Source organism: Scyliorhinus torazame, chromosome 5, assembly GCF_047496885.1.
Source record: "Scyliorhinus torazame isolate Kashiwa2021f chromosome 5, sScyTor2.1, whole genome shotgun sequence".
In the NCBI taxonomy this organism is placed as follows: domain Eukaryota; kingdom Metazoa; phylum Chordata; class Chondrichthyes; order Carcharhiniformes; family Scyliorhinidae; genus Scyliorhinus; species Scyliorhinus torazame.
The window spans coordinates 187,983,176-187,995,926 of NC_092711.1; the positions used below are offsets into that span (position 1 = coordinate 187,983,176).

A 12,751-nucleotide genomic window follows, 5' to 3' on the forward strand; every position below is an offset into this window, starting at 1 on the left:
CACGGTGGTGCAGTGGTTAGCACTGCTGCCTCATGGCGCAGAGGACCCGGGTTCTATCCCGGCCCCAGGTCACTGTCTGTGTGGAGTTTGCACATTCTCCCCATGTCTGCATGGATTTCACCCTCACAACCCAAAAATGTGCAGGGTAGGTGGATTGGTCACGCTAAATTGCCCCTTAATTGGAAAAAAAACTTTTAAAAATTATTGTTTAAAAATCTCTAATCTCCAGTCACACACCTCTGAGATTTTTTTAAAAAGTAATATTATTCAAAACTTCGAACATTTAATGCACACATCAGTACTAAATAAATCTAACACCAAACCCGCCCCCTCCCAAACCTAACTCTCTAACCAACCACCCCCCCAACCCGGGGCCAGGATCGAAGCTGCCCTGAGGCAACAGAGCTAACCACTGCACCACCGTGCCACCCTGGCGATTACAGAAATGAGGAGCGATGAGGCCATGGAGAGATTTGAAAACAACAATATGAATTTTTAAGTCATGGCATTGCTTTACCAGGAGCCAATGTAGGTCAGAGAGCACAGAGATGATGGGTGAACATATTGAACAGAGAACATAGAACACACAGTGCAGAAGAAGGCCATTCGGCCCATCGAGTCTGCACCGACCCACTTAAGCCCTCACTTCCACCCTATCCCCGTAACCCAATAACCCCTCCTAACCTTTTTTTTTGGACACTAAGGACAATTTATCATGGCCAATCCTCCTAACCTGCACGTCTTTGGACTGTGGGAGGAAACCGGAGCACCCGGTGGAAACCCAGGCAGACACAGGGAGAACGTGCAGACTCCGCACAGACAGTTACCCAGCGGGGAATCGAACCTGGGACCCTGGTGCTGTGAAGCCACAGTGCTAATCACTTGTGCTACCGTACTGCCCACTGAATGGGACTTGATGTGAGAAAGCACACGGGCAGTAGAGTTTTGCGTTAATCTCACGTTTCTATGTGGGGGTGAATGTGAGAGGCTAGCCAGGAATATATTGGAATCGTCAAATCTAAAGGTACCGTGGACTTGGATGAGTGTTTGAGCAGCAGATGAGCTGGGCTCGGGTGGAGATAGGCGACATTATGGAGATTGAAACATCTGGTATTAGTGGTGATGTGGATATGTGGTTAGAAACTCACCCTGGGGTCAAATATGACACGGAGATTGTGTAGAGTGTGGTTCAGACTCCGACAGTTCCCAGGGAGAGGGATGGGCTAGGCAGTTAGGGAATGCAGTTTGTAGTGGTGACTGAAGACAGCGGCTTTGGTCTTCCCAAATATTTATGGGAAAATATTTCTGCTCATCCAGTAGTGGATGTGGGATAAGTCGTGTGATAATTTAGTAATAGTGAAGGAATGGAGAGGGTGACAACTGGGTGTTGTTAGTGTACATGTGAAAACTAATACAGTGCTTTTGGATGATGTCACCTAGGGGCAGCATGTAGATAAGAAATAGGAGGGGCCAAGGATAGATTCTTGGGGGCACCAAGTACAAAACCTTTGGAGAGAAATGGGAGATTGGAGATGGGGCAGTAGTTTGTAACTACAATTGGACCAAGTGTTCGATGAGAGATGGTTTGAAGGAGAGAGTGACAGTGCCAGAAGAGAGAATAATTAATAATATCAGTGAACATAAGAAAGTTGCTGGTCAGCAGTTTAGTGGGAAGTGGGTGAATGGAGCAGAATATGGCACATGTGGACAAAGATGAGCAGAGAGGGTATAAGGAGAGATCACAGATAAACTAGAGAAAGATGTGGGTTCGGACCTCAGACAAACAGGGAGCTTGAGACAGTTTGTCCCTTGGACTAGTGAAAGGGAGGGAAGCAGCAGAGGCAGCTGATCGGATTGTCTCAATCTTCATGACAAAGAAGCACATGAGCTCCTCACACTTGTTGTCGGAGGGAAAAGCCATTTAAAAGGAACTAACTTGTGTGAGATGTTAAGAAGACTCGACACACAAAGTTAATTTGTTTGATTGATCCATAATATCAATACATATAAATGTGCAGCATTTTATTAACATTAGCAGAAACAGACACCAATGAGCATAGAAACATAGAATTTACAGTGCAGAAGGAGGCCATTCGGCCCATCAAGTCTACACCGGCCTTGAAAGAGCATCCTACCCAAGCCCACACCTCCACCCTATCCCCGTAACCCAGCAACCCAACCTAACCATTGGACACTAAAGGGCAATTCAGCGTGACAAACCCACCTAAGCTGCACATCTTTGGGCTGTGGGAGGAAACCAGAGCACCTGGAGGAAACCCACGCGCACACGGGGAGGACGTGCAGACTCCGCACAGACAGTGACTCAAGCCAAGAATCTAACCCGGCTCCCTGGCACTGTGAAACAACAATGCTAACCACTGTGCTGCCCTACAGTTCTGGATGTGATCAACTGAAAAATCTAATCTAATTACTTATGAAGTTGCTGGTGTTTCAGCAAATTGGATGAAGTAATGAATCTCTTCCCACACTGAGAGCAGGTGAATGGCCTCTCCCCAGTGTGAACTCGCTTGTGTCTCAGCAGGGTGGATGAATGAGCAAATTTTTTCCCACACTCTGAGCAGGTGAATGGCCTCTCCCCAGTATGAGTGCGCCGGTGCCCCCGGAGTTGGGATGAGGTAGTGAATCCCTTCCCACACTCGGAGCAGGTGAACGGCCTCTCCCCAGTGTGACTACGCTGATGAACAGTGAGATCGTATGACGACTTCAAACCAACCCCGCAGTGAGAGCACTTGAACGGTCTCTCATCAGAGTGAACATGCTGATGGCGTGTTAGTTCCCCGGAACTTTTAAAACACTTCCCACAGTTTGTACATTTAAAAGGTTTCTCCTCGCTGTGAACTCGCTGGTGTTGCAGCAGACGGGCTGACTGAGTAAATCCCTTCCCACACTCGGAGCAGATGAACGGTCTCTCCCCAGCGTGAATTCGCTGGTGTTCCAGCAGGTGGGATGAAGTAATGAATCCCTTTTTACACACGGAGCAGGTGAACGGTTTATCCCCGGTGTGAGTGTGACGATGATTTACCAACCTGAACTTGTCATAGAACCTTTTCCCACAATCCCCACAGTTCCACAGTTTCTTCCCAGTGTGTCTGCGCTTGTGTTTCCACAGGCCAGATGATCGGCTGAATCGTTGTCCACACACAGAACACTTGTACGGTTTCTCTCCACTGTGAACGGTGCTCTTTCCTTCCATGTTCAAAATCCACTCAAGTTACAATAATTTGGTCAGACCCTGTTGTGATTTTTGGTTTCAGTTTCCCGACTGAAAATTCTCCCCTTCTAATTTTCTGTGAAATTATTTAAAACAGAAAAAAGAGAGAATGAGAGAGAACCCACAAAAACACAAAGACAGATTGTGAAATTGAGCTGAATGAATCCGGTAATTTGGGAGACCAACTGAAATATTATCATCTCCAAGTTACTCTTTAAGTCAGGCATTTGCATCGTGGGGGGTCCCGACCGGCGGGCGGGCAGGTCGCGGGCGAGTGTTGGGAGGGTCGTGGAGCCATCCTTCGCGGCCTTCACGATAACGGGAATCCAGGCGCAACGGCCATAGCAGCCGGCTTTAAATATGACTGCAGCGGCCCGCTTTAAAATTGCGGCCGTGTTGCGCATGCATGCCAGCTCATCAGTGCACATGCCCAGAGCCCAGAGAAATACAGCCTCCTCCTGACATGAGAGTGCTGACCCAGGAGAAGATTTTTTTAAAAATTCAATTCAGTCTTCCTGCATCTGACTTGAATGTGCTCAATGTATGAGCCTGCAGAATTCTCTTTGATAGTGAATTTAGGAGATTAAAAGGATTCACAATACTTTGAGTTAAGTAATTCCTCCTCATCTATGTCTAAAATCATCACATTGTAATTTGCAGATTACATCCCCAGACTATAAACCACCCTTCTGAGGAAAACTTATATTCTGCATTTGCTCTATAGAGTCCTGAGAGAATAATGCCTGTTTCAATGAGGTCAGTTGTCATTCTTGTCCAGCATGGGTCGCGAAGGTCGGCCGGCGTGGGTCGCGAAGGTCGGCCGGCGTGGGTCGCGAAGGTCGGCCGGCGTGGGTCATAGAGTATCAGATCATAGAATTTATAGTGCAGAAGGAGGCCATTCGGCCCATCGAGTCTGCACCAGCTCTTGGAAAGAGCACCCTACCCAAGGTCAACACCTCCACCCTATCCCCATAACCCAGTAACCCCACCCAACACGAAGGGCAATTTTGGACACGAAGGGCAATTTATCTTGGCGAATCCACCTAACCTGCACATCTTTGGACTGTAGGAGGAAACCGGAGCACCCGGAGGAAACCCACGCACACACGGGGAGGATGTGCAGACACGGCGCAGACAGTGACCCAAGCCAGAATCGAACCTGGGACCCTGGAACTGTGAAGCAATTGTGCTAACCACAATGCTACCGTGGTGCCCACATGGGTTGCGAAGGTTGGCCGGCGTGGATCGTGAAGGTCCGCCGGCGTGGGTCTCGCAGGATGGCTGGTTGGTAAAAATGGGTCCCGGGCAAAATAGTTTGAACAACGCTGCTCTAAGTCACCCACTGTCTTTTCTGGAGCTTTTCACAGTAACTTCATACTTGTGACAATAAAAGATTATTATTATTAGTACTGGATGAACAGAAATTTCCACCATTTAAATATTTTGAAGACTGAAGCCAATGTCTTTAGTCACCGCTATAAACTGCACTCCTTGGTCAGTGACTCCATCCCTCTCCCTGACATCAGTCTGAGGCCGAAGTACTGTTCACAACCAGAGAGAAATGTTTCATTCCAAGATTGTCTTCCAACCACATATCCACATCATCACCAAGACCGCTTATTTCTACCTCAGTAACATCCCCTGACTCCACCCCAGTCTCAGCTTATCTACTGCTGAAACTCTCATTCATTCCTTTGTTGCCTCTAGACTTAACTATGCTAATGCACTCCCTGACGGTCTCCCACATTCAACTTCCCTGGAATCTGGAGAGGATCAAAAACTCTGCTGCTCATGTGCTAGTTCACCCATCACCCGGTGCTCATTGACCTACAAAGGCTCTGGGTTAAGAATCTCCTAAATGTTAAAATTCTCATCCTTCTTTTAAAATCGCTTTATACTCTCGCCCCGCCCTATTCCGGTAATCTCCTCCAACTACACAACTCTCCGACATAGCTAAACTGCTCTAATTCCAACCTCCTAAAAATTCCGATTTTAATTGCTACAATTTTGGCGGCCTCGCCATCAAGTGCAAAGATTCTAGGTTTTGGAATTTCCTCCCTTTGGTAAGGCAGATAAAGAAAAGCTGTTCCCATTGGTTGCTTGCAAAACATTATAGTGCGGACCAGCTGGCGGATGTGTTCGCGGACATCTTCAACCTCTCCCGACTCCGTTCCGTGGTTCCCGCTTCAAGAAGACCAACATCATATCGGTGCCAAAGAAGAACCAGGCAACGTGCCTTAACAACTACCGTCCGGTGGCCTTGACATCTATCTTTATGCAGTGCTGAGAGGTTCGTCATGAGACACATCAACTCCATACTCCCAGAATGCCTTGATCCACTGCAATTTGCATACCACCACAAACGGTCCACAGGAGACGCTCTCTCCCTGGTCCTAGATTCATCGCTGGAGCACCTCAAATACAGACTCCTACATCAGACTCCTATTTATTGACTACAGCTCTGCCTTCAACACTATAATTCCAGCCAAGCTCATATCAAAACTCCGAAACCTAGGACTTGGTTCCTCCCTCTGCAACTGGATCCTTGACTTCCTGATCCACAGACCACAATAAGGATAAACACCTCCTCCACGATAACCCTCAATTCCGGGCCCCGCAAGGCTGCATACGTAGCCCTCTACTATACTCCTTATACACATACGACTGAGCAGCAAAATTCAGCTCCAACTCCATCGGCAAGTTTGCTGATGACACAACCGTAGTGGGTCGGATCTCAAACAACGATGAGTCAGTGTACAGGAGGGAGATGGAGAATCTAATGGCATGGTGCAATGACAACAATCTCTCCCTCAATTCCCGTTGCTCCCGGCACAGGAGATTCAAGACAGGGTGATCTCGGGTGTATGGGTCGGAGAGGGCGAGGTGTCGGCGATATACCAGGAGATGAAAGAGGGGGAGTCGTTGGTAGAGGAGCTGAAGGGTAAATGGGAGGAGGAGCTGGGGGAGGAGATTGAGGAGGGGCTATGGGCTGATGCCCTAAGTAGGGTTAATTCCTCTTCTTTGTGTGCCAGGCTTAGCCTGATACAATTTAAGGTGGTTCATAGAGCGCACATGACGGGGGCGAGGCTGAGTAGGTTTTTCGGGGTAGAGGACAGATGTGGGAGGTGCTCAGGAAATCCGGCAAACCATGTCCATATGTTTTGGTCATGCCCGGCACTGGAGGGGTTCTGGAGGGGAGTGGCGGGAACAGTATCTAAGGTGGTGAAAGTCCGGGTCAAGCCAAGCTGGGGGCTAGCACTATTTGGAGTAGTGGACGAACCGGGAGTGCAGGAGGCGAAAGAGGCCGGCATACTGGCCTTTGCGTCCCTAGTAGCCTGGCGAAGGATCTTGCTAATGTGGAAAGAGGGGAAGCCCCCCCAGCGTGGAGGCCTGGATAAATGATATGGCTGGGTTTATCAAATTGGAGTGGATAAAGTTTGCCATGAGAGGGTCTGCGCAGGGGTTCTACAGGCGGTGGCAACCGTTCCTAGACTATCTCGCGGAGCGTTAGATGAAGGTCGGTCAGCAGCAGCAACCCAGTGGGGGGGGGGGGGGGGGGGGGGGGAAGGGAGGCTTGTTTAGGGGGTTTTCGAGCAATAAAATACATGAAGAATCTGGAAAACTGAAATGTACGGGAGGAATCCATTGTACAAGCTCTGTATCATATCGATTTACCATGTTCTTTCTTTTTGTTACGGGGGGGGGGGGGGGGGGGGGGGGTTTGTTTGCAAGGGTGAAAAACTGTGTTAAAATTCTCAATAAATATATTTTTTTAAAAACAAAACAATCTCTCCCTCAATGTCAGTGCAACTAAGGAGCTGACCATTCACTTCAGGAAGCCAAGTGTCGTACACACCCATGTCTGAATCAATGGTGTCAAGATGGAGATGGTAGGGGCAGCATGGTAGCACAGTGGTGCCTACGGCGCTGAGGACCCGGGTTCGAATCCTGGCCCTGGGTCACTTTCCGTGTGGAGTTGTCACATTCTCCCCGTGTCTGCGTGGGTTTCACCCCCACAACCCAAAGATGTGCAGAGGAGGTGGATTGGCCACACTAAATTGCCCCTTAATTGGAAAAAAATAATTGGGCACTCTAAAATGTTTTAAAAAGATGGAAATGGTTGACAGCTTCAAGTTCCTAGTTCATCACCAACAATCTGTCCTGGTCCACTCACATCAATGCTATGACCAAGAAAACACAACGACTATACTTCCTCAGGAAACTAAAGAAATTTGGCATGTCCACATTGACCCTTATCAATTTTTACAGATGCACCATAGAAAGCATATCTGTTTGCATCACAGTTTGGTAAGGCAACACCTCAACCCAAGACCGTAAAAAACTACAGAGAGTTATGAATACAGCCTAGTCCATCATGCAAATCCACCTCCCCTCCATCAATCACAGGATAGACTTTCACAACAAAAACAGAAAATACTGGACAATCTCAGTAGGTCTAATAGCATCTGTGGAGAGAAAAGGGAGCTGACATTTCAAATCTGGATGACTCTTTGTCAAAGCTAGAGAAAACTGGAAATGGGGTCAGATGTATATTGTTCTGGGGCGTGGAGCAGTGGGGCTGGATAAGGGGCCAGCTAGAAGTGGAGATTGACAAAGATGCCGAGCACAGAAGACAAAAATAATATAAATGGAGCTGATTAAGGCTAAGAAGGGTGGCGATAGCTGCACATAAAGAGATTAGAATGTGTGAATGGCAGAACAAAGTTGACCAGTGTGTCAAAGGGCAACTAGGACAGATGGCCAAGTGAAGTGGAGGAACAATAGTGAGGGGAAATGAGATCAATGGAAGAAATAAAAATAAAAATGGGATGAAGGTACAGGAGAGAGTTCACAGTTGGAAGTTCTTGAATTTAATAATCCGGAAGGCTGTAATGTGCCCAATCGGATGAGATGTGGTTCCTCCAGTTTGTGCTGGGCTTCACTGGAACATTGGAGCAGGCCAAGGACGGACAGGTGAGTGCAGATCGGTGAGTTGAAATGACAAGCGACAGGAAGGTCTGGGTCCTGGCTGTGGACGGATCGGAGATGTTCTGCAAAGCGGTCACCCAGTCTGCGTTTAGTCTCTCCAATGTAGAGTAGACCGCATTGGGAGCAGCAAATGCAATAGACCAGGTTAAAGGAGGTGCACATGAAGCGCTGCCTCACTTGAAAAGAGTGTTTTGGGCCTGAGATGGTGAGCAGGGAGGAGTTAAAAGAGCAAGTGTTACACCTTCGGAAGAGGGTGAGGTTGGGGGCTGATGGAGGAGTGGACCAGGGTATCACGGAGGGAAGATGTTTCGAGTGGTGGAATGATGCTGGAACTGGTGGAGGATGATTCTGAATGCAGAAGCTGGTGGGCTGAAAAGTGAGGACAAGGGGAACCCTAACCTGGATCTGGGAGGGAGAAGAGGGGGTGAGGGCAGGGTGCGTGAGATGGGCTGGACACAGTTGAGAGCAACAGTGGGTGGGAAACCATGATTAATTAAGAATGACGACATGTCAGCAGCACCGTTTCGGAAAGTGGCATCACCAGAACAGATGCGACCGATGCAAAGGAACTGGGAGAATGCAATGGAGTCCTTACAGGATGTGAGGTGTGAAGAGCTGCAGTCGAGGTAGCTGTGGGTGTCAGCGAGTTGAGTTTGTAATGGATAGTAGTGGACAGCCTATCCCGAGAAATTGAAATAGAAAGGTCAAGGAAGGGGAGGGCAGCACGGTGGCGCAGTGGTTAGCACAGCTGCCTCACTTTGCCGAGGTCCCAGGTTCAATCCCAGCTCTGGGTCACTGTCCATGTGGAGTTTGCACATTCTCCCCGGGAATGGGGAGGGTTTGTGTGGGTTTCGCCCCCACAAGCCCAAAAGATGTGCAGGGTAGATGGATTGGCCATGCTAAATTGCCCCTTAATTGGAAAAAATGAATTGGGTACTCTAAATTTATTTTATTTTAAAAAAAGGAAGGGAAGACAAGTGTCAGACATGCGCCATGTGAAATAGGGGTGAAAATTAATACATTTTTCCAAGTTCAGATGGGCACATGAAACAGCACTGAAACAGTCATCGATATACCGATAAAAGAGTTGTGGCGTGGGCTGGAGTAGGACTGGAACAAGGGATGTTTCACATGAGGAAGAAGGGAGCTTACATAAGGTTGTGGAAGCAAGGATCTGGCCCGGCTCTAGAGGGTTACAAGGTAGCCAGGAAGGAACTCAAAAATTGATTTAGGAGAGCTAGAAGGGGGCATGAAAAAGCCCTGGTGGAAAGGATTAGGGAAACCCCAAGGCGTTCAACACTTGTGAGAAACAAGAGGATGATCAAAGTGAGACTAGGGCCGATCAGGGATAGTGGAGGTAACTTGTGCCTGGAGTCACAACAATTGTTTTTTTCCAATTAAGGGGCAATTTAGTGTGGCCAATCCTGCACATCTTTGGATTGTGGGGGTGAAACCCACACAGACACGGGGAGAATGTCCAAACTCCACATGGACAGTGACCCAGGGCCAGGGTTCGAACCCGGGTCCTCAGCGCCGCAGACCCAGTGCTAACCACTGCGCCACGTACCGTCCCTAGATCCCTCAAAGTTGCCACCCAGGTTGATAGGGTTGTTAAGAAGGCCTATGGTGTGTTGGCTTTCATTAACAGGGGGATTGAGTTTAAGAGGCGCGAGGTTTTGTTACAACTTTATAAAACCTTGGTTAGGCCATACTTGGAATAGTGTGTCCAGTTCTGGTCACCTCATTATGGGAAGGATGTGGATGCTTTGGAGAGGGTGCAGAGGAGATTTACCAGGATGCTGCTTGGACTGGAGGGCATGTCTTATGAAGAAAGTTTGAGGGAGCTAGGGCATTTCTCACTGGAGAGAAGAGAGGTATCTTGATGGAGGCGTGCAAGGTGATGAGAGGCATATATAGAGTGGATAGCCAGAGACTTTTACCCAGGGCGGAAATGGCTGTCACGAGGGGATATAATTTTAAGGTGATTGGAGGAAGGTATAGGGGAGATGTCAGAAGTAGGTTCTTGACACAGAGAGTGGTGGGTGTGTGGAATGCACTGCCAGTGGAGGTGGTGGAGTCAGAATCATTAGGGACATTTAAGCAGCTTTTGGACAGGCACATGGACAGCAGTAAATTGAAGGGGTGTAGGTTAGGTTGATCTTAGATTAGGATAAGTGGTCGGCACAACATCGTGGGCTGAAGGGCCTGTACTGTTCTATGTTCTATACCCCAAAAAGAGACAATCAAAACTGGGACCCAAGCGAGTACCCATAGTCACACCTGTGGTTTGGATAAAATGATGTGGAGTTGCCGGCGTTGGACTGGGGTGAGCACAGTATGAAGTCTTACAACACCAGGTTAAAGTCCAACAGGTTTGTTTCAAACACTAGCTTTCATAGCACTGTTCCTTCCTCAGGTGAATGAAGAGGTATGTTCCAGAAACATATATATAGACAAAGTCAAAGATGCCAGACAATGCTCGCATTCAAAGGACTTTAACCTGGTGTTGTAAGACTTCTTACTAGATAAAGAGACATGTTGAAGGTGAAATTTGAGAGGAAAAGTTCATCCAGATGATGAGAGTGTTGGCGAATGGGGATTGTTCAGGCCTCTGTTTGAGGAAGAAGCAGAGAGCCCTCAGACCATCCTGGTGGGGAATGGAGATATAGAGGGATGGACAAATTCAAAACATTGTCTCCTCCTGCTGCCTTGAGCAGGATGACTGCGCGTGCGCCCTGTTGCACACTGGGAAGACTATAAAGATGGCAGCAGTTAATTTGGGCCTGAAGCCACCCCGCAGGCACTGCCTCGTTTGACGCTATCGCGGGAAGGAGAGATGCTTAGAATAATTTATCGCCCTCCGCTCGGCGATTATGAAGCCTCTCCACCCGCTGCGTTGCCTCTGTTACCTTCTGACAATGCGCAGTTCCTCACCAATGGCAGAGCCGAATGAACACCACTGTGCATCTGGAGCGCCCATACTGCGCATGCTCCATTCGCAACTCACTCCTGTGACTGTGCAAGCGCCTCCTGTGGCCAACGCTGGATAAGAGTCTCGCCATTTAAAGAGATGTTCAGCAGAAAATCATTTTATGTGAGCCTATCATAATCTGAGCCCTGGGGCCATTGTTATGCCCTGGCTACAATTAAAGGCAGAACAAACCCCAACAGTTTGTTGCGAATTTATGTGAGGCTCAACAGGGAGATTGGACAAGTGATTTCCCCCATATACAGAACATTTGAGAGAAAATGCGGGAAAATCGCAGCAGGTCTGGCAGCATCTGTAGGGAGAGAAAATAGCTGATGTTTCCAGTCCAGATGACCCTTTGTCATAGCGAAAGACAGGAGAAAGTGGGAAATATTTATACTGTGGAGTGAGAATGAAAGATGAATCATAGCCACAGAAACCCAGGGAAACGGGTGCTAATAGCCACAGAAAGCATGGGGAAAGAGTACTAATGGCAGTCCCCAGAGAGAACAAAAGGTGTGAAAGCCCAAACCGCAGAGAAACTTGGATTGGATTGGATTTGTTTATTGTCACTTGTACCGAGGTACAGTGAAAAGTATTTTCTGCGAGCAGCTCAACAGATCATTAAGTACATGGGAAGAAAAGGGAATAAAAGAAAATACATAATCGGGCGACACAAGGTACACAATGTAACTACATAAGCACCGGCATCGGATGAAGCATACAGGTGTAGTGTTAATGAGGTCAGTCCATAAGAGGGTCATTTAGGAGTCTGGTAACAGCGGGGAAGAAGCTGATTTTGAGTCTGTTCTTGCGTGTTCTCAGACTTTTGTATCGCCCGCCCGATGGAAGAAGTTGTAAGAGTGAGTAAGCTGGGTGGGAGGGATCTTTGATTATGCTGCCCGCTTTTCCCAGGCAGTGGAAGGTGTAGATGGACTCAATGGATGGGCCTGAGGCAGGTTGGTCTGAGTCCCGTGGTCTGTTCCCTCCCTGGGCGCTCCTGGGGTCGGGTCTTGAAGTAGGCCAGGTCGGGCCTCCACGTGGATTTTTCCATCTCCAGGTAGGTCGGATTGCTGGGCGGGCCTCTCCAGGTCGGGTCGCTGGGCGGGTCTCTTGGGGTCGAGTTGGGCCGAGTCTCGTCGTCGGTGGTCGGGTTGGGAGCTCCGGTGACTGGGCCGGGCAATCCGGGGGCTGGTGTTGGTTGTTAGTCCGGGTTGGGAGTTCCGAGGTCCGGGTCGGCTCCAAATTGAGGTCGGGACTTCACTTCTGGGCTGGGCCCGATCCAGGTCGTGGAGGTCAGGTCAAATGGTCTCCACAGTCTTCGGAGGATGTTCAAGCCTGCAAGAAAAGATAATAGAGAGAGGTTAGTAATAATGTTAGTTTTAGAATTAAATTTTAAAAGATGAGAACGAGTACAAGTTAAGTTAAAAGTGGATCTGTTGGGGAGAGTTTGCAGAGAGTTGCCTCACTCCGGCGCCATCTTCTGGTATCTACTAACATCAGAGGGTGAACTGTGACGATGTAGATGTGGGGAGGAGGGAAAGGGGGAAGCAAAGGGAAGA

General features: G+C 48.5%; 1 protein-coding gene across 1 annotated transcript in view; it reads right to left on the reverse strand.

The window, feature by feature from the left end:
- Nucleotides 1-1,971: 1,971 nt before the first annotated feature.
- The window catches only part of LOC140418089 (uncharacterized), a 35,459-nt gene continuing 24,679 nt past the window's right edge, over nucleotides 1,972-12,751 (reverse strand). Inside the window, exon 3 of the mRNA XM_072501511.1 lies at nucleotides 1,972-3,232. Coding sequence (XP_072357612.1) covers nucleotides 2,429-3,232 — 804 coding nt within the window. The 3' untranslated portion in view covers nucleotides 1,972-2,428. The remainder of the gene's footprint in view (nucleotides 3,233-12,751) is intronic.